The 25,197-nt window shown below is 64.2% G+C and overlaps 4 protein-coding genes across 4 annotated transcripts; 2 read left to right on the top strand and 2 right to left on the bottom strand.

The window, feature by feature from the left end:
- Positions 1-236: 236 nt before the first annotated feature.
- EMIHUDRAFT_244311 (hypothetical protein) lies at positions 237-782 on the bottom strand (the record flags this gene model as incomplete). Its single annotated transcript, XM_005769576.1, has 3 exons — positions 237-352; positions 430-550; positions 609-782. The coding sequence occupies 3 exons, from the start codon at positions 780-782 to the stop codon at positions 237-239; spliced, it is 411 nt and encodes a 136-aa protein (XP_005769633.1).
- A 4,499-nt stretch (positions 783-5,281) lies between these two features.
- Positions 5,282-5,591, top strand: EMIHUDRAFT_48867 (hypothetical protein; the record flags this gene model as incomplete). Its single annotated transcript, XM_005769577.1, has 2 exons — positions 5,282-5,431; positions 5,538-5,591. Coding segments are annotated over 2 exons (204 nt in total), but the record flags the coding sequence as incomplete, so codon positions are not given.
- A 15,512-nt stretch (positions 5,592-21,103) lies between these two features.
- On the top strand, positions 21,104-22,913 carry EMIHUDRAFT_470318 (hypothetical protein). Its single transcript, XM_005769578.1, has 5 exons — positions 21,104-21,375; positions 21,497-21,781; positions 22,028-22,086; positions 22,162-22,248; positions 22,498-22,913. Exons 1-5 carry the CDS (start codon positions 21,112-21,114, stop codon positions 22,613-22,615), a joined length of 813 nt encoding a protein of 270 aa, XP_005769635.1. The 5' UTR covers positions 21,104-21,111; the 3' UTR covers positions 22,616-22,913.
- A 219-nt stretch (positions 22,914-23,132) lies between these two features.
- EMIHUDRAFT_244319 (hypothetical protein) lies at positions 23,133-24,837 on the bottom strand (the record flags this gene model as incomplete). The annotated part of the gene is made up of 2 exons (XM_005769579.1): positions 23,133-23,519; positions 23,707-24,837. The coding sequence occupies 2 exons, from the start codon at positions 24,835-24,837 to the stop codon at positions 23,133-23,135; spliced, it is 1,518 nt and encodes a 505-aa protein (XP_005769636.1).
- Positions 24,838-25,197: the final 360 nt, after the last annotated feature.

Below are 25,197 nucleotides of genomic sequence, written 5' to 3' on the forward strand. Positions count from 1 at the left end.
GCAGAGACGAGAGAGCGTACCCACGGCAGACCCCAGACGTCCCCAGCAGGCAGCGCGCACAGGCGATTTTGGTCCCCCCACGCGCGCCTACGCGCTGGCCGCTAGCTGCGGCATGCGCGGCATGCGGGGTCCGCAATGCTCTCTCGTACAACTCTCGTGGCACCGCAGAGCGCGCACGCCGGGTTAAGCCGTTGCGCCGTTGTGCTCCGCCCTCCGCGCCCGACGAGACAAGGGGGTCAGAAAGATCTGTGCTTCTCGTCGTTCTCCTCCGCCTCGTCGCCGTCGGCCGCCGCCTCGAGTGCCGCCGCCATGTCATCGGAAAGCTCTACGCCTTTCACCGCCTGTAAGTGCGCTGCGCGCCTGGGAGGGCCGAGGGGGTGTTAGCTTTGCGCAGCGCAGCCCACCCTCCTTGAGCAGCGTGCCTGGCACGGCGAATGCAGAGGAAGAGGAGAAGGGTGATCAGGATCAGGCTGATCCCGAAGCCGCCCGCCGTCTGCTTTGTCTGCGCCGCCTCGGGCAACACAAGGTCGATACCCGCGTCGAGCTGAGCCTGAGAGTGGTGGTGGTGAGTGGTGGTTGAGCCAGGAAACAGGAGGTACACCCACTACTCCTTTCTCCGGGGCCTGCCCGCCGGCCGCCAAGCGCTTGAGGGAGCCCTTAGCCTCCGCCCATCGCTGGCCATGCCCGCCGTCACTGTGCCTGTTCCTTTTTCCCGGAGGTGCCGGGGGTCGTGAAAGCGCGTTGGGGGTACTGGAGCCTGCCCTTGCGGCAGTCTCCGACATTTTGAGTCTCGGCGTGTGATGCAGCCCTCGAAGAGAGAAAAACAAACATCGCGAGTAGTCTCTCGCCAATCCCGCCTCCACCCTCGTCGCCGCACCACCGCTGACTGCCGGGGACGCCCCCACGCCCCTCGTCCCTCGATCAGTCACGCTCCGCGGCGTGTTTTTCTTTTTTGGACTTCACTGTGACTCAGAGGAGAGAGCGTAGTGTGCGTGCGCGCGCTGTGCGGCCCGCGGCGGGGGCGCGCATCAGAAATTGCCTTTTTTCGCTGCTCAACACACACACACACTACTACTATAGTCGACGGAGCTCGCACGCGGGCAATCGCCGATACCTCACGGGAGTCGAGAGTCGATCTCATTCGAGACGACTCGTAGACGGCTTAGTTCACGCGCCTCGACCTTCTTGGGCAGCAGCTGGTTCGACAGGTCCTCTCCGTGGCCAAGGCAGCCGCTTTCGCCCAGACCCCAAGCATAAACAGCGTCGTCGCCCGTGGTGGCGAGGCTGTGGTAGACTCCAGCTGACACAGCGACGACGCGCCGCCCAGCGAAGGCCTCGACCTTCTTCGGCAGCAGCTGGGCCTGTCTGTTGCCGTGGCCCAAGCGGCCAAAGGATCCCTCACCCCAGCTCCAGACGGAGCCGTCGGCGGTGATGGCGAGGCTGTGCAACTCTCCCGCCGACACGGTGACAGCGCGCCGCCCTGCAAAGGCCTCGACCTTCTTCGGCAGCAGCTGCTCCTGCTCGTCGCCATGGCCAAGCTGGCCGTAGACTCCGCGGCCCCAGCTCCAGACGGCGCCGTCGGCGGTGATGGCGATGCTGTGGTCGCGTCCAGCCGACACGGCGACGACGCGCTGGCCCGCAAAGGCCTCGATCTTCTTCGGCAGCAGCTGGAGCTGCTGGTCGCCGTGGCCCAGCTTGCCACAGCTTCCAGCGCCCCAGCTCCAGACGGAGCCATCGGCAGTGACGGCGAGGCTGTGGTTGCCTCCAGCCGACACAGTGACGACGCGCTGCCCAGTAAAGGTCTCGATCTTCTTGGGCAGCTGCTGGTCCTCATCGCCACCGTGGCCCAGCGGGCCAGAGTACCCACGACCCCAGCTCCACACAGATCCGTCGGCGGCGAGGGCGAGGCTGTGAGCCCTTCCAGCCGACACAGCAACGGCACGCTGGTCAGCGAAAGCCTCGACCTCTTGGGCAGCGGCTGGCTCTGCTCGTCGCCGTGGCCCAGCTGGCCAACGGATCCCTCACCCCAGCTCCAGACAGCCCCGTCGGCGGTGACGGCGAGGCTGTGGTAAGCTCCAGCCGAGACAGCGACGACGCGCTGGCCAGCAAAGGCCTCGATCTTCTTGGGCTGCAGCTGGTCCTGCTGGTCGCCGTGGCCCAGCTTGCCAAAGACTCCAAAGCCCCAGCTCCAGACTGCGCCGTCGGCGGTGAGGGCGAGGCTGTGGTAGACTGCAGCCGACACGCTCACGGCGCGCTCGCCACCCAACGTGGACGGGAGGCGGGTCGGCGTGTTGAGCCGCGTCACGCCCTCGCCGTGACCGAGGAGGTCTGGCAATTCCTCCTCGTCCTCGTCCTCCTCCTCTCCCTCGCCCTCCGCTGACCCGCACGACGAGAGCCGCCCCTCGCCGACGATGAAGAGGCTGTGCCGTTCGCCTCCCGCCGCCCTCGCCGGCCGGTTGGACTCGCACAGCAGCGCCGAATAGCACAGCCACCGCACGGCGCAGCCCTCGCCCGCTGGCGGCTGCACCGGCAGCTCGAAGCCGCGCTCTTGCGCCCACAAGCGGATGGCCTCCTCTGCGAGCGAGGCGTGAAAGAGGAGCGAGACGGCCGCGGCGCGAGCGATGTCGGCGGGGCTGTCGAAGCGGGAGAGGACGCGCTCGAGGAGCTCCCTGGGGAGGTCGAGGAGGCGCGCGGGCGGCGGCGTGTCTGGCGAGGGAGCGGCGGTGGCGGCGGAGGCGAGGCGGCGCGAGCGGCGGCGCGGCGGGGCAGACATCGCGAGAAAAGAATTTTTACCCGCCGACTGCACTCCAAGTGCTCCAAGTCTGTGTTCGTGCGTCGCCCATCTCTCCTGGAGATGTTATTTATTTATTTATTAAGTGCTCCAAGTGCTCCGCACGGAACTGGCGCGCACTGGCGCTAACACATCGCGAAGAAAAGAAACCGCCCGGGCCTACCCCTCCTGGCCCTGCTAGTGCCACGCACACCGCCGCGCTGCTCGGTTGCTCGGGAGACTACACCTTTATGCGATTTACATTGCCCTAGATCCACTCAACCAATACATCCTTAGCACTCTTTTCTACATGACAGCAAAGTTGACGCAAATCAAGTCCGTGAATGCGGCTGCCAGGCTCGCCGCGCCGTCGGAGGACGCCGCCGTCGCCTAGACTCCCCTGCGTCACTACGTGCCTCCCCGTCTTTGTAGCCTGGCGTTTGTGCCCCGTTTGTGCCGCGTCCCGTGCCCCCGAGTTCATTTCATCTGCAAAGCTCGGGTTGTGCGTTTGATAGCCGCGCGGCATCTCCTCATCTCTTTCCCGCCTGGGCGGGGCGGCGGGCGGACGCGCGGTGCGATGTGGCGTGTGCATGAGCATGATGCATGTGCGTGCGACTGCGACAAGTGACCATCGGTTTGTATTATTAACAACGACGAAGGCGCTCTCAAAGAAAAGAATTTTACAACAAAACTCCCTCGCACAACACTGGGCACGGGACTGGCGGGCACTGGCAATACCACAAAGAAAAGAAAACGAGGCTGCGCCTCACCTCGGCGCAGACCCCCTCGCGCTGCTCCAGCTGCAGGCCGTGCGCTGCCACTTGGCCTAACTCATCATCGATGGGGGTAACTGTTGAGTGGTGGTTAGTTACCACACGCGGAGCGCTGCCACTGGGCCTCGTCGCCGCCGCACGCCCCGTCCGCCCCACCCCTCGGCGCCTCCTCCCCCTCCCCCTCCTCCGCCGCCGCCGCCTCCTCTGCCGCCACCTCCACCTCCGCCTCCGCCGCCGCGGCTGATTGGCTCGCCGCTCTCGCCGACCGCCTCGCTCGGCCTGCGCGGCGACGGGTCTCCGACGAGCCTCGCCTGGCGTGTCGAAGAGTTGAGCAATGAAGCGCGCTGCTTCGAGAGTTGACGAAATCTCCGACGAGCCTCGCCTCTCCCGACCGGCGCTGGATCGGCCGCATAGAGGGCGAGTCTGCAGCTCGGCGAGGTTTGAGAGCGAGGAGGAGCCCGCGAGCCCGTCTAGTCCGTCATCACTCGCCGGTAATAATGACACAGAGTGCGCCCGGCCGAGCCCGTGTCGCGCCTTCGCCTCTGGAGGTGCGCATGGCCGACAGCACCTAATGAGCAGTGAGTAGCCACTAGTCACTGCTATTAGTTGGCTCTCAACCACTGCGCACGGCCGGCAGCACCTCAGCGCCGCCCGGCCCCGACGCGGTGGTGGCGAGGCCGGCGGCGATGTCGAAGTGCGTGTACTTGAAGCCGGAGTGGGAGCGGGTCATCTCGAGCACGCCCGGCGCCACGTCGATGGAGGGCAAGTCGTGGCTCTCCACCTCCTGGAACAAGTACTCGTCTACAGTTGTAGGCAGGGGTTGCAGTCAAGCGACTTCGAGGACCGCGATCCACGAACGGCGGGCGCTCCCATGTCGGACAGGCAAACTCCCGCCTCCTCCGGCTGCGAGGCCTTTTGCGACGAGAACAACGAGGTAGAGATCTGCGATGGGAGCCCGATGTGCGCAGCTTGCTCGTTCTGCACCGACGATAAACTCCCGTGTGCCAGCTGGTGCAATGCGTTCACCTGCGTTGACGCACACTGCGCTGGATGCAAGACTGCCGGCTGCGAGCGCCCGCCACCGTCTCCTGGCCTCCCGGCCCTTCGCGTACAGTCGCCCCTACCGCCCTTTCCGCCGCCACCAGCCCGCTCGCCGCCTCCGCCGCCTAAGCCGCCGACTGTCTGCTGGTGGTGCGACCCTCCTCCTCCGAGCCCTCAACCGCCACCTCCGCCGCCATCACCGGTGCCGGTGCCAGAGCAACCCCCGCAGACCGCGCTCCTCGGCACCCCACCAGCAATGCGACCGGCCACCGGAGACGGACTTGACATCAACGGCATCAGGCTGGATCCATTGCGGGCCCTCGTCATTGGTGGTGGAGCAGCGCTCATCCTTGCTCTCGGCCTACGCATCTGTCAGGTGATCGTCAGGATAAGAGAAGGTCGCCGCACGCCAGACATCGAAATGGGAGGCGCGAGTGACTGCGGTGAGCCCAAGCGGTTTCCCGGCAGGAGTAACGCAAGACGAAAAAAACAGACGAGCGGACACCACATGCTGCAGGAGGAGGACGAGGAGGAGGAGAGGGAGGAGTTTCGGACGGCTCGCTCTGCGCCCTCGTGGGCCGGATCGGCCAACTCTGCCTCCTCACGGTCCGACAAGGCGGCCCCGTGGAACGATCCGCCTTCATGGGCTGAAGACGAACCACCGCTGCCACCTCGAGAGCCAATGCCCACCATGCCAGTGCTGGAGGCCACATTGTACGACACGCTCGGTGTGGCTCCCTCTGCGTCGCAGTCGGAGATCAAGCGTGCCTACCACCGTCTGAGCAAGCAGCTCCACCCCGACAAGAACCCCGGCAACAAAGAAGAAAGCGAGCGCATGTTCCACGCGGTGCGCTGCCCTGCGCATCAATGCGTGCTCCCAGCGCTCCGCAGCACTTTTGATCGACCCAAGCGTACCTTGATAGACCGACAGCACCACGCTTTTACCTTCGCAGGTGCGCGAGGCGTACGATTTCCTTAGCGACGATGAGAAGCGCGCCACCTATGATCTCGACTTGCTCTCTGCCGGCCACAGATTGTGAGGGCGCTGGAGCAGACGTTTCTCTGCACCTCTCTCTTTTCGTTTCCCCTCGTCTCATCCAGGGCTCTTGCGGTCTTCCCTGCAAGCGTGTGGTCCTGGTGGTGACGCGTCACGCGGCGGCGGCGCACCCGCACTTACCTCTCGACTTCGGTCTCGGAGACGCCGATCGCCGTCTCGTCTCAGCCGCGGTCTCACAATCTTGAATCTAACCCACAACTCTGAACTCTCGGAGACGCCCGCGCGCGCCCCTACTTCGGGCACAGTGGCTCTCGACTTGTTTTAATTTCGAATCTACAAACTCTTCCGCGTCATTTTTTCAGGCTGGTTACTGGTGTAGACTTTCGTCCTCACTGGGCTCCAAACGACGCGCACAGTGGAACGTACGTGCAAAGATGTGTATAAAGCCGTATACGCGAAGGTCGTATACCCGTTAGGCGTCGCAGTCGCTTGATGACTCTCCGCCTTCAGACGACGCGCAATCCGCGGACTCGCTGTCCTTCGTCGTGGCCACTCCCGCCCCGCCGCCGCTCCCACCACCGCCACCAATGTCGGGGTAGCCTCCTGGGCCAGCTAGCAGCGCGCTCTCCTCCTCTGTGGGGCCTGAAGGGCACGGACGGGCGGGTGGAGTCAATTCGCTAGGAGAGACCAAACCGGGCAGAGCGGGATGGGGAAATGATGGCGTCGGCATATATGCCATGCGTCTGCGCGCACCGATGTCGTCAAACATTGACGCGAGCACCGCCGAGAAAACAGCACGCGGCCCATCGGCCCACGACAGCATAGAGAAACCCAGCTCGGTCAGCTCAAGGGTGTGCACCTACCGGGCCGGGGAAATCTACCAACGCGGGCAGCCGGGTGCGAGCCGGCGCGGTGGGACGCAGCGAGGTGATTGGTGACGGTGGGTGCGGCAACGGCCGCACGCGCGCCTCTGCGCGACCCGGCGCGACCCTCTTGACCAAACAATCGATCCTCAGTGCGGGAATGGGTGCCGAAGCGCACCTACGTGCAGAAGAACGCTGCCGTGAAGCATCGAAGCTCGGAGGAGGGGAGGATTGGGGCGGGGGCGCACTTGCAGCGCAACCACACCATCCAATGCTGGATGATGCGCGCGATGCGCCTCTCGGCGTGTGCCATTGCGCCGACATCGGCGTCCATCCAATCCCGCAGCGCACCCTCCCGGTCGCGCTCGACAAAATCGCGCACATACCTACTCGACACCCGGAGCGGTCGTCAGAACACGCGGAGAGAGTGCTCGCACTCACCTCGGTGCGGCTGCACCCGTGCGGATCCACGCGCTCAAAAGAAGAGTACACCGTGTGCGCCGGTTTGCCGCCGACCACGTACGTGCGCGCCTACGGACAGCCACCGGACGCGTCAGGGACGCTCGCGCAACACTGTGCGCGGACCACCCACTGTTGCGACGACAACGAGCACTACGTGGACCCGTGCTACACGTGCGACACTATCAGCCCCGATGAGTGGACGGCAGTCAACGGCTGCCTGGTGAGCCCGCGGCAAGCCTCCCGCCATCCCCCCCAAATTTTTTTGCCCCCCCCCCCCCCCCCTCCCTGTGAGCGCGCCTCGAAGGACGACGGGACGTAGTCCTGAACGAGCAGCGACGCCGCGTCGCAGCCTACACGTCATGAACACACCAGCAGGGCGTGGATGCGGAATGCAGCGAAGAGCATCGCGTGACTACGAACGCGTCCCGAGCAAAAAGAGAGGACCGCTGAAAACAGCTGAGCACGCGTCCGATGTGGCTACAGCCGGTGATTCACGGGTCTGAGTCTGCATCTACGTCCTTGAGGCCCGGCAGGTCGGAGAGGGACTCCAGCGCGCTGGCGAGCCCTTGCTCTCCTGCGACCGGGGGGGTGGCCGATTGAGAAGGGCTCGCCATGCATTGTGTGGTGTGGTGTGGTGCAGTGCGCCGGTGGCGGCGGCGGCGGCGGCGGCGGCGGCGGCGGCGGCGGCGGCGGCGGCGGCGGCGGCGGCGGCGGGTCGGTTCGTGTTTGTGCGCGCGCCACATGCGGCGTGGGAGGGCAGCGGCCAACGGGCGGCGGGTCGTATTGTGTTTGGGAGGGCGTCGCTCGCCGCGCCACATGCAGACGTGCGCCGCTTCCCAGCTGAAGCCGAGCTTGACGACGCCGCGCCTTGCGACCGCGCCGCCGTCCACGAGAGCGGAGGGCGCGAGGTGCGCCGGCTCACCCCTCTGGCCGTATCGCGCCGCTCGCACCTCGCCCAGCGCGGCGAGGGCGCGGCCAGCGGTGCGGGCGGCTCCACCGGCCACCAAGTCTGCGCGGTTGACGGTCACGGTCGGCGGGATGCGCAGCCTTGGCAGCAAGCACAGGTTGGCCTGCCAGTCCTTGCCGAGCAGAGTGTGGTAGAGCGCCGAGGGGTGCGGGAAGCGCGTTGGTAGGCCCGCCGACTCGAGCAGGTTCATCGCCGCAAAGTAGGCACGCGCCGGGACCATGCCGGCCTGGTCAGCGGTGGCGTCCTGCTGGTGGGTCGGCCACAGGAAGTAGGCGGCAGCCCTGTGGGCGCCGCGCATCGCACCGAGGATGGCGGGCGGCTGCAGCCGGTCGAGGTCGGCGGCGCTACTCACAAAGACTGAGATGGTCTCGTACCGAGTGCCGAGCGTTCCGTAGCAGGCCTCGTCGATGAAAGTGTGGATGTACGTGTCCGAGACGGAGGCCGACGCACGGCCCCACTGCTCGTCATTGAAGCAGCCCGGCTCGCCACCCCATCGCACGATGCAAAGCGAGAGCAGCGGCGGCGGATGCGCCCCGCCGCCGTCTGGGTTGAGCGGCCGCACCTCGCAGCGGGCCACAGAGACCACCATGTCCTTGGGATCGTCCGGGTTGAGACGCTGGCCGTCCGAGTTGGACCAGTGCGGGTGCGTGTGTCGGACGAGGACGGGCACGCTCTCCAGGGAGTCTGGCGCGATGGTTCCAGGTGGCAGCGGCGGCGGCCAGTCTTGCTCCACTTTGGCGCGGATCCAGCAGTCGGTCTTGCCGATTCGCGGGCGAAGCAGGCCGTGGTAGGCCGTCTCCACGGGAAAGTAGCCGTACGGATCGGTGGAGCGGCGGTAAAAGACCTCGACGGTCTCTCCGCGGGCGACTGGCGTGAGGCTCGACATCGTGGCACCGAAAATTTTTTTCGCGAATACCTGGAGCGTATATCATCTCAAACCTGTAAACCACCCCACTCCAGTGTAGGGGGGGGGCACTCGCCACGAGGCCACTCCCATCTGGCTCGACACGAGTCCCACACACGTGTGCTATTCCTCATGCACACCGTGCGCGGGGACGCTGAGGGTGCCGTGATGGAGGGATGGGAGGCTCCTACCGGCACTTCCCCCACTCGCCCTTCCTTGCAATTACTAGAGCGCGATCTCGCCCAGCACATGGCGCGACGGGCCGTACGCCGAACAGGTGCCAGAGGCGACCTGTGAACAGAGAGGTGTGAAGAGGCGCGGCGTCGGCCGTCGCCGACCTCTCTAGATTAGCGCGTCGAGGACGCTGGCGTGGCTGCGCCACGCTCTCGATCATCCTCGCACATTGCCCTAGCGCTTGGCGTGATGGGCTAGTGCGCCGAACAGAGGTGCCAGAGGCGACCTGTGAAAAGAGAGGTGTGAAGAGGCGCGGCGTCGGCCGTCGCCGACCTCTCTAGATTAGCGTCGAGGACGCTGGCGTGGCTGCGCCACGCTCTCGATCATCATCGCGCATTGCCCTAGCGCTTGGCGTGACGGGCTAGTGCGCCGAACAGGTGCCAGAGGCGACCTGTGAACAGAGAGGTGTGAAGAGGCGCGGCATCGGCCGTCGCCGACCTCTCTGGATTAGCGCGTCGAGGACGCTGGCGTGGCTGCGCCACGCTCTCGATCATCATCGCACTTGCCCCAGCGCTTGGCGTGACAGGATAGTGCGCCGAACAGGTGCCAGAGGCGACCTGTGAACAGAGAGGTGTGAAGAGGCGCGGCGTCGGCCGTCGCCGACCTCTCTAGATTAGCGTCGGAGGCGCTGGCGCGGCTGTGCCACGCTCTCGATCATACTCGCGCATTGCCCTAGCGCTTGGCGTGACGGGCTAGCGCGCCGAACAGGTGCCAGAGGCGACCTGTGAACAGAGAGGTGTGAAGAGGCGCGGCGTCGGCCGTCGCCGACCTCTCTAGATTAGCGCGTCGAGGACGCTGGCGTGGCTGCGCCACGCTCTCGATCATCATCGCACTTGCCCCAGCGCTTGGCGTGACGGGCTAGTGCGCCGAACAGATGCCAGAGGCGACCTGTGAACAGAGAGGTGTGAAGAGGCGCGGCGTCGGCCGTCGCCGATCTCTCTAGATTAGCGTCGAGGACGCTGGCGTGGCTGCGCCACGCTCTCGATCATCATCGTACATTGCCCTAGCGCTTGGCGTGACGGGCTAGTGCGCCGACAGGTGCCAGAGGCGACCTGTGAACAGAGAGGTGTGAAGAGGCGCGGCACCGGCCGGCGCCGACCTCTCTAGATTAGCGTCGGAGACGTTGGCGTGGCTGCGCCACGCTCTCGATCATCATCAGGCATCGCCCTATCGATTATAGCGTGACGGGCTAGTGCGCCGAACAGATGCCAGAGGCGACCTGTGAACAGAGAGGTGTGAAGAGGCGCGGCGTCGGCCGTCGCCGATCTCTCTAGATTAGCGTCGAGGACGCTGGCGTGGCTGCGCCACGCTCTCGATCATCATCGTACATTGCCCTAGCGCTTGGCGTGACGGGCTAGTGCGCCGAACAGGTGCCAGAGGCGACCTGTGAACAGAGAGGTGTGAAGAGGCGCGGCACCGGCCGGCGCCGACCTCTCTAGATTAGCGTCGGAGACGTTGGCGTGGCTGCGCCACGCTCTCGATCATCATCAGGCATCGCCCTATCGATTATAGCGTGACGGGCTAGTGCGCCGAACAGGTGCCAGAGGCGACCTGTGAACAGAGAGGTGTGAAGAGGCGCGGCGTCGGCCGTCGCCGACCTCTCTAGGTTAGCGTCGAGGACGCTGGCTCGGCTGCGCCACGCTCTCGATCCTCATCGCACATTGCCCTAGCGCTTGGCGTGACGGGCTAGTGCGCCGAATAGGTGCCAGAGGCGACCTGTGAATAGAGAGGTGTGAAGAGGCGCGGCGTCGGCCGTCGCCGATCTCTCTAGATTAGCGTCGAGGACGCTGGTGTGGCTGCGCCACGCTGTCGATCATCATCGTACACTGCCCTAGCGCTTGGCGTGACGGGCTAGTGCGCCGAACAGGTGCCAGAGGCGACCTGTGAAAAGAGAGGTGTGAAGAGGCGCGGCGTCGGCCGTCGCCGATCTCTCTAGATTAGCGTCGAGGACGCTGGCGTGGCTGCGCCACGCTCTCGATCATCATCGTACACTGCCCTAGCGCTTGGCGTGACGGGCTAGTGCGCCGAACAGGTGCCAGAGGCGACCTGTGAACAGAGAGGTGTGAAGAGGCGCGGCGTCGGCCGTCGCCGACCTCTCTAGATTAGCGCGTCGACGCTGGCGTGGCTGCGCCACGCTCTCGATCATCATCGCACATTGCCCTAGCGCTTGGCGTGACGGGCTAGTGCGCCGAACAGGTGCCAGAGGCGACCTGTGAACAGAGAGGTGTGAAGAGGCGCGGCGTCGGCCGTCGCCGACCTCTCTGGATTAGCGCGTCGAGGACGCTGGCGTGGCTGCGCCACGCTCTCGATCCTCATCGCACATTGCCCTAGCGCTTGGCGCGACGGGCTAGTGCGCTGAACAGGCGCCAGAGGCGACCTGTGAACAGCGAGGTGTGAAGAGGCGCGGCGTCGGCCGTCGCCGACCTCTCTAGATTAGCGCGTCGAGGACGCTGGCGTGGCTGCGCCACGCTCTCGGTCATACTCGCACATTGCCCTAGCGCTTGGCGTGACGGGCTAGTGCGCCGAACAGGTGCCAGAGGCGACCTGTGAACAGAGAGGTGTGAAGAGGCGCGGCGTCGGCCGTAGCCGACCTCTCTAGATTAGCGTCGAGGACGTTGGCGTGGCTGCGCCACGCTCTCGATCATCATCGCGCCTTGCCCTAGCGCTTGGCGTGACGGGCTAGCGCGCCGAACAGAGGTGCCAGAGGCGACCTGTGAACAGAGAGGTGTGAAGAGGCGCGGCGTCGGCCGTCGCCGACCTCTCTAGATTAGCGTCGAGGACGTTGGCGTGGCTGCGCCACGCTCTCGATCATCATCGCGCCTTGGCCTAGCGCTTGGCGTGACGGGCTAGTGCGCTGAACAGGTGCCAGAGGCGACCTGTGAACAGAGAGGTGTGAAGAGGCGCGGCGTCGGCCGTCGCCGACCTCTCTAGATTAGCGTCGGAGACGTTGGCATGGCTGCGCCACGCTCTCGATCATACTCGCGCATTGCCCTAGCGCTTGGCGTGACGGGCTAGTGCGCCGAACAGAGGTGCCAGAGGCGACCTGTGAACAGAGAGGTGTGAAGAGGCGCGGCGTCAGCCGTCGCCGACCTCTTTAGATTAGCGCGTCGAGGACGCTGGCGTGGCTGCGCCACGCTCTCGATCATCATTGCGCCTTGCCCTAGCGCTTGGCGTGACGGGCTAGTGCGCCGAACAGGTGCCAGAGGCGACCTGTGAACAGAGAGGTGTGAAGAGGCGCGGCGTCGGCCGTTGCCGACCTCTCTAGATTAGCGCGTCGAGGACGCTGGCGTGGCTGCGCCACGCTCTCGATCATCATCGCACATTGCCCTAGCGCTTGGCGTGACGGGCTAGTGCGCCGAACAGGTGCCAGAGGCGACCTGTGAACAGAGAGGTGTGAAGAGGCGCGGCGTCGGCCGTCGCCGACCTCTCTAGATTAGCGTCGGAGACGCTGGCGTGGCTGCGCCACGCTCTCGATCATACTCGCGCATTGCCCTAGCGCTTGGCGTGACGGGCTATTGCGCCGAACAGGTGCCAGAGGCGACCTGTGAACAAAGAGGTGTGAAGAGGCGCGGCGTCGGCCGTAGCCGACCTCTCTAGATTAGCGCGTCGACGCTGGCGTGGCTGCGCCACGCTCTCGATCATCATCGCGCATTGCCCTAGCGCTTGGCGTGACGGGCTAGCGCGCCGAACAGAGGTGCCAGAGGCGACCTGTGAACAGAGAGGTGTGAAGAGGCGCGGCGTCGGCCGTCGCCGACCTCTCTAGATTAGCGTCGAGGACGCTGGCGTGGCTGCGCCACGCTCTCGATCATCATCACGCATTGCCCTAGCGCTTGGCGTGACGGGCTAGTGCGCTGAACAGGTGCCAGAGGCGACCTGTGAACAGAGAGGTGTGAAGAGGCGCGGCGTCGGCCGTCGCCGACCTCTCTAGATTAGCGTCGGAGACGTTGGCATGGCTGCGCCACGCTCTCGATCATACTCGCGCATTGCCCTAGCGCTTGGCGTGACGGGCTAGTGCGCCGAACAGAGGTGCCAGAGGCGACCTGTGAACAGAGAGGTGTGAAGAGGCGCGGCGTCAGCCGTCGCCGACCTCTTTAGATTAGCGCGTCGAGGACGTTGGCGTGGCTGCGCCACGCTCTCGATCATCATTGCGCCTTGCCCTAGCGCTTGGCGTGACGGGCTAGTGCGCCGAACAGGTGCCAGAGGCGACCTGTGAACAGAGAGGTGTGAAGAGGCGCGGCGTCGGCCGTCGCCGACCTCTCTAGATTAGCGCGTCGAGGACGCTGGCGTGGCTGCGCCACGCTCTCGATCATCATCGCACATTGCCCTAGCGCTTGGCGTGACGGGCTAGTGCGCCGAACAGGTGCCAGAGGCGACCTGTGAACAGAGAGGTGTGAAGAGGCGCGGCGTCGGCCGTCGCCGACCTCTCTAGATTAGCGCGTCGAGGACGCTGGCGCGGCTGTGCCACGCTCTCGATCATCATCGCGCCTTGCCCTAGCGCTTGGCGTGACGGGCTAGTGCGCTGAACAGGCGCCAGAGGCGACCTGTGAACAGAGAGGTGTGAAGAGGCGCGGCGTCGGCCGTCGCCGATCTCTCTAGATTAGCGCGTCGAGGACGCTGCCGTGGCTGCGCCACGCTCTCGATCATCATCACGCATTGCCCTAGCGCTTGGCGTGACGGGCTAGTGCGCTGAACAGGTGCCAGAGGCGACCTGTGAACAGAGAGGTGTGAAGAGGCGCGGCGTCGGCCGGCGCCGACCTCTCTAGATTAGCGTCGGAGACGTTGGCATGGCTGCGCCACGCTCTCGATCATACTCGCGCATTGCCCTAGCGCTTGGCGTGACGGGCTAGCGCGCCGAACAGAGGTGCCAGAGGCGACCTGTGAACAGAGAGGTGTGAAGAGGCGCGGCGTCGGCCGTCGCCGACCTCTCTAGATTAGCGCGTCGAGGACGCTGGCGTGGCTGCGCCACGCTCTCGACCATCATCGCGGCGTGACCTTTCTAGATTAGCGTCGGAGACGCTGCCGTGGTCCTGCCACGCTCTCGACCATCATCGGGCATCGCCCTAGCGATTATAGCGTGACGGGCTAGTGCGCCGTACAGGCGCCAGAGGCGACCTGTGAAGGACGGAGTGCAAACAAGGCGCGGCGTCCTGCACGCCACGACCCCCACCTCGGTCGCAGGGGAGGGCGGGTGGCGACAGAAGCTGTGGCAGGCGCAGCGGCGAGCAGAGAGGCTCTGCCGCGCGCGGCACTTTCCATGTTCCAAGTTTGGTAAAGTTGTCGTGCTGGCTTCCGCTGGGGCGGAAGTTCGAAGTTCACGCACTACCTGTAAAGAACCCGGGCCGCGCTAAAGCGCTATCCGGCATTCTTTCCTTTTCTCGTGCGTTCCCTCTGAAGGCATCGGCGGATCCTCTCATTCCACATGGTTCGAACGACCGGTACGTGTGTACGTACATCACAGGGCATGAGAGAGCCCACATCCGGATAATTCGCACGATGTGCTCTATGGGTGACAAGAGGCGCGAGCTCCGGAGGCTAGAGTCCCGTGACGACTGTCACTTCAGGGTACTCTGAGCCGCTCGCGCCCCTTCCATTGAGTGAGAGGCTTGTCGCCCATTGAGTAGAGAGAGGGGCTCTCACGCAAGTCGCAAGTTAAGACCGAGAGCCAGATATATCGTGAATGCGCAGAGCACATAATTCGATGGACTAAATCGTGTTCGCGCGCAGCCCTCGACGGGTCTGCCACACTCTGGCATGTAGTGTATGCGCAGAGCACATAAACGTATTCGTGCAGCCCCCGAGACGGGTCTGCTAGACTCTGGCATCTCACGTAATGAGCGCAGAGCAAACGGTGATGATTCGATATATAGACTCGTGTTCGTGCAGCCCTAGACGGGTCTGCCACGACTCTGGCATGTCGTGTATGCGCAGAGCACATAACGTATTCGTGCAGCCCCCCGACGGGTTTGCTACCTCTCTGGCATGTCACGTACGTGCAGAGGGTGCTTCGATATATATAATCGTGTTGGTGCAGCCCTCGACGGGTCTGCCACGACTCTGGCATGTCGCGTATGCGTGCAGCCCTCGACGGGTCTGCCACGTCTCTGGCATGTCGCGTGTGCGAACGAGAATATTCCAAAGTCAGATTGTATTCGTTCAGCCCTCGACGGGTCTCCAACGCCTCTCGCATGTCATATGCGCAGAGCTATTCGTCTCTGGCATGTCGTACGCGCAGAGCTATTCGTTCCAATGCTCACTCGTGCGCGGCACGGTGGCTCTCGTGCAGCCCTCGACGGGTCTCCCACGTCTCTGGCATGTCGCATGCGCAGAGCTATTCTTTCAAGAGCGCACTCGTGGCAAGGCACGGTGGCCAGCGGTCCTCGGGTCCGCGTCCCAGGGCACAGAGCGAGCTGTCCCTCACAAGCTCACTCGTGGCAAGGCACGGTGGCTAGCGGTCCTCGGGTCCGCCTCCCATCGCCATTGCGTAATCGCCAGTATGAGGGTTGCTCTCCTCGCAGAAACACCACGCACGGTGGCCGCATTCCTTTGCACACTCGCAGCCCCTCAGGTCGGGGGCGCATTGCAGCACATTCATATCACTCTTGCATCATAACAGGTCGCACAGAGGCCCTCCACAGGGCAGAGCACAGGCCATGGAGCTGGGCGCTGTCCTTTACGCATTGATTGCAATGCCGCCAAAGATCCGTTGTGTGGCGTGGCTCCGAGTGCCAGTGCGCGAGGCGAGGGCAGAGACCATGAGCGATGAGAGCTTTCCTCCTCACTGAACTGGCTGGTTCCCTCACGTGAAGCAGCAGCAAAGTTGCGGTAATCGCGTAGCGCATCAGGGCGGCAAGGGCCCAGCCTGACATGGGCGCTGCGCAAGGCGCAGCGCGCTCGACACTCGGGCGGCGCAGGGCCGCCGGGTGTGAGTCATCGACAGAAGCTGTGGCAGGCGCAGCGGCGAGCAGAGAGGCTCTGCCGCGCGCGGCACTTTCCATGTTCCAAAAAGTTGTCGTGCTGGCTTCCGCTGGGGCGGAAGTTCGAAGTTCACGCACTACCTGTAAAGAACCCGGGCCGCGCTAAAGCGCTATCCGGCAGGATTCCTACGAAAGGCAAGGAGCCGCCGTCGACGTCTCCCTGTTCTTTCTTTCCCCCTAAAAACCAACCATCAACCAATCGAACAAACGAGCAGTTCCCTCCCGGGTACGACTGTCTGCAAGACGACTGCATCTAGATACCCGGGTACCTTTTAGGTACACTGTACCAACAATCCGACCCGTGTACATGTACTCTTATAACGGAGAGAGAGAGATTTTTAGAATCTTACAACGAAACTCCCTCGCACGACACTGGGCACGGGACTGGCGCGCACTGGCACGAACACAGATTTTTAGAAGCCAACAAGAATTCTATAACGGCCAGCGCGAAGAAAAGGCAACGGGCGCCCGCCCCCCCGGCCGGGGCCTGCAGCCTCGTTTCAGTCGCGTGTAGTCCGCTCGCCAGCCCAACGTGCCGAACAGGGGCGCGTTCTGCTGCTTGCTCGGAATCTCGACGACGGCTAGCCACATGTCCGAGCCGAGGTCGCATGGCCGGGCACACCAAACGGACATGACGCTCTGAAACATTTTCGGCGTGTTGACAAACACGTCGCCGACTCGTCCTTCGATCCCTCGGGAAACGCGTAGATTTGCAGGCCGTTTGACGCGTTGATGGCCCACGCCTCTCGGATGTCAGAGCACACAGCGAGTTGTCCGTGTGCTCGTCCTCCGCCGACACATAGTTGAAGCCGGGAACCCTCTTGAAGTCGGAGACGCGCAGGTCACGCAGGTCAACCGACGAGGGCTTCTGGCTCTTGAACATCTTCATCCGGTAGGCCATGGTTGGCGGGCGCTCCGAAAGAAGAATTTTACAATTTCCGAAAGAAGAATCTTACCCGTGCCCAGTGTTGTGCGAAAGAAGAATTTACCGGCGAACGCCGGGATACGCGCGGCGGGGCTCCAAAAGAAAAATCCGTGGGACACATAACAGCTGTTATGAGGTTGTTATGCTGGCTGTCATAACAACCAGTGGGATGTGTTATGAGTGTTATGAGGTGTTATGAGGTGTTATGAGGTGTCATGGTAGGGTGGGCATAACAGCCATAACAGCGATGGATGTGTTATGAGGTGTTATGAGGTGTTATGAGGTGTTATGAGCAGCCAGCCATAACAGCCATAACACCTGTTATGGCCGCTCCCATAACCTTGACTGGGGTCAAATGCGCGCGCTGGCGCGCAGCGCGAAGAAGAACAGAACAACGGCACGCGAATAGGCGAGATCGCCGCGAGATCGCATGAGATAGAACGAGATGCTGGATTGATATCTGGATCGCCCCAGATAGATCTAGCACGTCAATCTGATGAAACATTCCCGCTAGACTAGGGGTAAATAGGTAATAGGGAACTGAGTGGGGGGAGTGCGGCGTGAACGTGATCCGTTTTCGGTGTACTCGTTGTACGTCTCTCTCTCTCTCTCTCATTGTGGCGGACTGTAATTAGCCTATAGCCTACAGACTATGGAGCTATGGGATCAATCGATGGCCACGCCAAATTCCGAATCAACGACCCCCGCCATCACTCATTCGCCCCCACACTGAGCACCTTTGCCACCGGTCTAAAGTCGGAGATGCACGCCCGCTCCCACCCCTGCCTCCGGCCCCGGTAACGACCACCGGTTGGTGGTGCCAGATCCAGAGAGGCGGCAGCGTGCTTAGCCACCGCGGCCGCGTCCGCCCCGGCCGCCGGTGTGGGCAGCGAGATGTGGGTAAAGTAGGAGCTGTGGTTGTGCGGAAAGTCGGGGTCGACCCACTGGGCCCCCGCCTTCTCCGTCGCCGTCGTGACGGGCGGCCACACCTAGTGTGGTCACTCACCACAGCTCGTGACGGCGAGCGCTGTCGAGGGCCCACCCAATGCGCGATGGGGGGAGCGGCGCGGCTCTAGGTACGACGCGCGTGCCTTGCAGTTGCACGCGAGGGGCAAGCCCGCGTCTGGGTCGAACTGCACCAAGTTGCCCTTGAGGCAGACAGGACGGCGCGCCCCGCCCACCGCCTTCATCACAGCGGGCCGCGTGAATCACGCGCGCGGTTGGAGAGCTGCAGCCCACACGCCACTCGTGTGAGGTCGTGAAGCTGCTTCATCTCGGCCAGATCTCGGCTGCCTCTCGGCTACGTCTCGCCCGCGCGTGCTTGTTCTGCTGAGGCCGCCCCAGCTCCCCGGCGGCCAGATGCGAGACGCCGCACCGCTCGGCGCCAGAGGCAGCCCCGTACGCGAGCTCGCCTGAATTGACATGTTTAGTCTACTGACTGGTGAGTCAGCCGTTCGGCGGGCCGCCCCGTCAGGCAAGAGCTCGCATGCGAGCCAGAAGGTCTCCTTGTCGCCGTGCAGCCGCGAGTAGTACGCGTGCCGGTGTCGCTCGTGCAGGGCGTAGAGCGCAGCCAGCAGCGGCCCGTTGTCTGGCACGCGCTGAACGGCGGCGGCGGCGGCCCCGGCGGCAGCCCCGGCGGCGGCGGCGGCGGCGGCCCGAGACTTGGAGAGGAGGAGAAGCGACGAGTCGATGTGGTGAGAGGAGGCGCCGCGCCAGAGCGGCGCTCCGAGCAGCGACTCGGACGGCGACCACGGCTGCGACGCGGTCGGCAGGAAGCCAGGGCTCGCGGCGTGCTGGGCGGCGAGCGAGGCGAGGTAGAGGGAGGGCGGTCGGAGGGGCGGCTGGTTGCGAGCTCCGTGGTGCTTGATCCGGTCGCGGAAGAGGAGGGCGCCTAGCACAGAAGGTTCCGAGCAAGTTCGTATAGCAGGGGTTCGAAGGAGGAGGGTGGCGTTCCTGATCCGGTCGGGGAGGGGCGAGCGAGGGCGCCGGCGCGGGCGTAGGCTGGCGCAGAGAAGAGGCGGGTCGGGTCGCGGAAGAGGTATGTCTCGTGGTCGAGGAGGAGGACCTGCTCATCACAGCAGGCGCCGGTGAGAAGAGACGCCGTTCACACCGGATGCCTCGTGTGATCGAGGCGCGGAAGCACCTCGTCAAAGTCGGTGGCGAGGACGTGCCGAGGACGTGTCTAGGAAGTGTCTAGGAAGTGTCTAGGAAGCACCTCGTCAAAGTCGGTGGCGAGGACGGCGAGAGGCTTGCACATGAAGCCGCGCATCGCGCCGAGCTCGCTCGGCGGCAGCGCGGGATGGAGGGCCTCGCGCAAGTCGCGCACAGCAGCGCGCGCCGCCAAGAGGCGACGGCTCCCGGCCGAGTCAGGTTGGCCCAGCTCGCCGACGTGCCAGATCTGCGCGGGCAGTGCGCAGCCCGTGGCGCGCAGCCGCGTGAGCATGGCCAGGGTCTGGTCGAGGAGCCGCGGGGCGGAGCAAGTGAGCACGCCTCGCCCCCCTCCCCCGCCGCCGCCCGAGACAGCGCGGTCCTTCGCCGTGTCCGAGAAGAGCGGCGGCACGTGCGGCCACGTACGGCTCAAACCGCTGCGTGCGCTGAGCTCGCGCAGCGCCGGCGTCGCGTTGTTGGAGGCCCAGGCGCGGGCGGCGGCGGCGAGGGGCGAGCCGGCGCGGCTTGGGGAGCCTCGCGTGGCGTGGGCCGCGGTGAGCACCTTGCCGCCCCCAAAGCAGAGCCTGCGTGCTCGGGCCAACAGCTCCGTGTCGCCGCGGGCCGGGTGCTCGAGCCATGCGGCGAGCGAGCGGAAGGTGGCGTTGAAGCTGGCCCGCTCGAGACTGCGCAGCTCGAGCTGACGCGTCCGCGAGCCCGGACCGCGGGTGACGGTCTGCAGCGCGAGCATGGTCTCGATGGTGTGCGCTGCCCGCCGCGTCTCGATGGCAAGCCCCGCGGCCAAGCCTGCTGTCCGGAGACAGTCGAGGTATGTCCTCGCCGAGGGCGGGCAGCCGAGGAGGCGGAGCCACGGTGCGGCGGGCATCGCGTTGAAGAAGCGTTGCGCAGCGAACTTGTCTCCCGTGGCGGCCGCCGCGTCGGGCAGCTGACAGAGGTCGCGCGAGCAGAGCGAAGAGTTTGTCCACGAAGGCTCCGACCCACGGCGGTGATAGAGGTAGCCCGACGTGACCATCTCGGCAGGGTCGCGGACGAGGTGGACAATGCGTGCGCCGCCGCCGGTCCAGCGCGCGATGTCCTGCGGCTGGAGCTTCAGCACGAGGTGGCAAAGCCCGCGGGCGACCTTCGTCCCGGTCTTGCGTGGCGGCTCCCGCCACGTGTTCTTGGCGACCCTCCTTCCGGATGACCGGCAGAGGACACGCGCGAGCTCCTCTGCGACCTTCGTCCCGGTCTTGTGGTGCGCGATCCAGACCCAATCATCCGGCGCCGCGGGACTCACGCTGGTCTGCATTTGCATGTGTTTGTTGCCTTCGTTGAGATTCACCAAGTCGCTGTTCACAGCTGTGAGCGCTCACAGGTAGGTGTAAGCGGAGCAGCTGAGTAGATACAGCTAATCCTTTGTGTTCACACCTGCAAAGCAGATGTGAACCGATTTCGGCCTTAGCCGTCGGTATGCCAATAGCGTGCTAGCCAAGTAGTACGCAGTTGGATTCCGAGGGTGTCCCATCACAAGTTCGGCTGCCGACAGACAAGATTGTCCCTTAGTCGACAGCACCCGCCTTTGGACGGTGCTCTGACGGGCTTTGCTACTTTATTTTTGTCGTTTTGGTTCGCATGTTCGCATGGCTAGATTGATAGGAATTTTACGATTCTTCTTTCTTCAAAGCTCCCGAGACTGTCACGTGCAAGTTTGGCTGATGGGCAAGAAACGGCGAGGTCTACCCCGGCGAGAGAGCACAAAAGTCGACACACAGAGCACAAAAGTCGACCACAGGGATTTTAAGGAGGAAGAGCGTGAGTCGTTGCGTTTTGTTCTTGCGTGTCCTTTCTTTTCTTTTGCCCCTGCCTGCGGTTTTGTTTGCGGTTTTGGTACTTCCTACCCTCAGTGCTCAGTCCCTACCCGCTCCGCCACCTGGGCAGAAAAACAGCAGAAATAACCAAAAGAAAGAAAGAAAGAAAACGGACAACCCAAGGGAGGGAAATCGAACCCGGAATTCTTTTTCTTTCATTGTGCCACACCTCTCTGTGGCCTGGCGCAATGAGAAAGGCTCCTGTGCCTCTGCCGGCGGCGCCGACCCCCCTGGAGGTGCTTCGCGACGTGCTCCTCTTCCAGGGTGACTACGCCTTCGCCTACTACATCTTCCTCGCCCTGTACTGCGCTGCATGCTGCCGCAACCTCAAGGAGGCTCTGCCGCGCCTCACGTGGTTCTACGCAATCCCGCTGGCGGTGCTCACCTCCTTTGGCGGCGGCATCATGGTGCCCGTGCTGCTTGGCCTGCCCGCGGCGCCGCTGATCAACGAGGCGCATCGCCATCCCCACGCCGGCTCTCTGACCCGCTGACCCACGCCTCCGGCTCCACGCCCGGCGCCGGCCCCTCGGCGCGCCCACGGCACGCCCACCGCTGCTCCGCCGACGTTCGCAGGCGCTGATCCCGACCATGATTATCGCGTGGGCGTGCGTGCAGTACTTGCACCCTGTGCTCGCCCTGCTGCAGAGCCCGTTCGGCCGCGCGGCCTCCAACTCTGGCTTTGAAGTCTTCCGGTACCACGTGCTGGCGATCTGCTCCGACCTCGCCTCGAAAACCCTGCCGCCGGTGTCGACCGGCCCCCTCGCCGGCACACTCTCGTGCGCCCTCGTCGGACCGCTGCTGTGCGGCATGATCGGCGGGTGCGGCGGCGCCTTCATGCCGCTGTCCAATGGACTCAAGGCGCTCGAGCACCCCTTCCGAGACACTTCCGAGACACCTCCGAGACGCTTCCGAGACGCATGGGATGCACCTGCGATGCACCTGCCCTTACGAGGGCGTGTGCGACACTTGCGGTGGCACCAAAGAGACACTCCCGAGACACTTCCGAGACACCTCCGAGACTCTCCTTGTCGCTCGGCTCGAGGCGCTCGAGGGGCCCGACGATCCCGAGACACTTCCGAGACACTTCCGAGACACTTCCTCAAGGCGCTCGAGGGGTCGACGATCCCGTGGCGCGTCCAGTCGTCCGCTGTCATGTCCGCCTGGCGCGCATTGCTCGCGCAGGCGACGCCTCGGCCGACATCACCCGAGACTGAGCCGAGAGTGTGTCGAGATCGTAGGCACCACTTGCTCACACACGACGCGGCGGTGCGAGCGTCGGCGGCAGAGTACGTCCCTTTCCTGGCGGACCCGGCGATGGTCAAGCTGTGCGGCGGCCTAGCATGCGGGAACACGCGCGGCCAGTGTCTCCCAGCGAGCACGCTGCAGACGCCTCTCATGCAGACGCCTCTCATGCGGACGCCTCTCATGCGTCGGTGTAGGACAGAGTCCCAGCCCCATCGCACGCGTGGCCCTTGTATGCCCGCGAGCCGCACTGTACGCGCACGAGGCGCACCGGCACGCCGCGCGCGGTGCTGTGTCCACCCTCTTCAGCCGCGCCTCAACGCACGCTCCAGGTGCGGCATCCTCTTCTTCGCCGGCTTGCCCGCGCTGCAGCAGCTCGGCCTCCTCCCCGCGGGCCTGCTCGGCCCGAACCCCTTCGTCATCAACGCGGCCAAGGTCAAGCGCGCGTGAGTGTCCGGCAGCGGGGGCGGACACGCTCCAGCAGGGACGCACCAGGCAGGGATGGTAAACTGTCGTGACCTCTAGACTTCGCGGTGGCAGTCGCCACGCGCACCTCTGGCAGTCTGGCACTCTCGGGCGCCCCGAGCGCCCGCAAGAGACGGAAACCCACCCTACTGTCTCTCGGCATACCAACGCGCCGCGCCGGGCCGCCGAGACTTGTGGGTCTTGCTCTTGGGACTTGGCCATACACCATGTTGCATGGATTGAGTTTTATGTCCTTTTGGGAAAACACAACACCCCACCAAAATCTGCAAATCAACAGAGGCCCCGCGGCGCGCGGGGCGCGGGGGGCGGGTGGGGGGGGGGGGGGGGCCCCAGTGGGCCCCCGGGGGGAGAGGGAAAAAAAAGCGGCCAGCCGAAAGCGCCCCTGCCCAGCAAAATCGGGGAGGAGCCCTTCCGCTGGTTCCGCTTCGCGGGGCGAAGCCCCAATGTCCAACGCGATGCCTCCTGTCCAACGGGATGCCTTCTACCTGCCCCTGCCGATGGGGATTTCCGGGTCGTAAACCAAATTCACTACCTGCATTTTGCTCCCCGGGGCTCCGCGCAGCCCGGCGACGTAGTTCACCGAACGGGGTGGCGCTGTTCCCGTCGACACGCCCGTGTTTGTGCCGCTCTCCCGCGGCAGGTAGACCTGCGTCTGCGACTCGCGCCGCAAACACGAGCTGGCCGTCTGGCTCGAGGTGGTCACCTTCTGCCGCAAGTTTGTCAGCTGAATCGCGCGGCGGCGCAGCTCCCACTCGTTCCACACGTAGAGCGGGTCGCGCCTCGCCGCCTCAGGGTGCAGCTCCGTCTGCACCGACCCGTCCTGTACCGGCTGCGACGGCGCGAGGAGCGACCCGTCGCTTCGCGAGGCCTGCGAGCCAACAAGCAGCAGCATGTGCGGTGCAAGCTCAGCCAAATCTCGACTCTTGCTGCATCTCGGCAATGCCATTGCTGCAAATCCACTGTTTATCGACCGCATCTCGGCTCTATTTTGACTCATCTCGGGCTCTGTCCCAGCCCGGGTCGCGACCATGGTCGCCAGCACGGTCGTTGAAGACGTCTGACATGAATTTGTAGAGGTTGTCCCTGCCTTCGGTCGTTGGGTAGACCTTGCCGATGTAGTTATGGTACGCTGCAACTGTCGTTGAAGTCGTCTGACATGAATTTGGGTTGCACTTCAAGACGTTCAAGTCTCCCGAATCGTCTATCGTCATCGTCATGTGCATCGGACCGTTCGAGCTCGCACCACCAGCCAACTCGGGGTTGCTGGGGGGGTTGCTTCCATCCAAGCAGTAGTCTGGGTCCGCCGGGTCAGTTGAGCCTGGCTTTCCCCCCGGGGCCGCATCGTAGCAGCCCAGGTTGGTTTTCACATGTGGCACCGGGCACTCCTCCACGAAGTCAACTTCTCCAGAGTAGCCTTGAAGGCCGGTGATGGGCGACCATGGGTCTGAGTACGTCCAAAGTGGTGCCATCCACAAGCTGTCGCAGCCACTCCACTCCACATCGAAATCGATCTGCTTCACCCGCTTCATCGAGTACTTACAGTCGTCCGTCTCCCACACGAAGCAGCCGACCTTGTCCGGCGTGGCGCTCATGTCAACAAAGATCGATGAACGGTCCACCACATCCTTGTCATTCGCACAGGCGAAGCCTGTGTCACCTCGGATGCCCGAATCGGACTCGCACGAGTGGGAGGTCGAAGCTTGCTTCCAGATTGTTCCACTCGGCATTGGCACCTTTTTGGCGCAGGAGCTGAGCCCCGCAGACGGGGACGGAGAAGGACCCGGAGCCGGAGACGGAGACGGGCCAGAGACCTTGCACGGGACGTTGCCCCACGTGACCGCAGTAGACACCGCATCGTCCTCCTTGAGCGTGCCAGGTGCCACTTTGCACACGAGGTAGTAGGAATAATCCGACAGAATCGTGATTTCCTTTGTTGGATCCACAGCGTAGCTGGCCGTATCAGTGTTTGCGTTGATGTGAATCTGCTTCAAGACTCCGTTGTCAGTGTACTTCACAAGCACCGCCTTTGAGTCGACCTCCCCGTTTAGGAAGCGAATGGAGACTTGGGAGGCCGGCGAGTCGAGATCAACCAGGCGGTCCTCCTGCGCGTCGGGCACGGTGAGGATCGGCAGAGCGTTGACGACGCCAGCGCCGACGGCGATCAGCATCAGCTTTGAGAAGATCATTGTCCTGACGGAGACACTCGCGGTGAGGCACGCGTTGGGAACGCGCGTGTCGGCGGTCAGTGGCGGGCGCGGGGCTGGCAGCTCACGATGGATGTGCGATGCGAGACAGTCCTGCAAGGGCCTTTCGACTTCCTGCGAACGTGAGCGGTTCCTTCCAGGACGACTCGAGCCAGGACGCATCCCTCCTTGACCCACTTATCAAATTTTGGCGTATGTAATTAATAGTATGAGAACTCGCCCGAATTCCGGCGTTTCTGACTTCTCGCACACGAAGTGGTTTTGCCCTACCACTGACTTGTGCTCTCTGCCCCCCCCCCCCCCCTAGCATGTGGTGAAGGTGCTCTGCACCCGCGCCGATCC

The sequence above is a fragment of the Emiliania huxleyi genome (genome assembly GCF_000372725.1).
Source record: "Emiliania huxleyi CCMP1516 unplaced genomic scaffold EMIHUscaffold_416, whole genome shotgun sequence".
NCBI lineage: Eukaryota > Haptophyta > Isochrysidales > Noelaerhabdaceae > Emiliania > Emiliania huxleyi.

What these genes read in the sequence shown, in the direction of transcription:
- EMIHUDRAFT_470318 (XM_005769578.1), top strand. Translation starts at nt 21,112, where the DNA reads ATGAGAAAGGCTCCTGTGCCTCTGCCGGCGGCGCCGACCCCCCTGGAG. An exon ending in CGGCGCCGCTGATCAACGAG is followed by an intron (nt 21,376 to 21,496) that starts GCGCATCGCCAT and finishes CGACGTTCGCAG; the next exon opens with GCGCTGATCCCGACCATGAT. An exon ending in TCCGCTGTCATGTCCGCCTG is followed by an intron (nt 22,087 to 22,161) that starts GCGCGCATTGCT and finishes TCGAGATCGTAG; the next exon opens with GCACCACTTGCTCACACACG.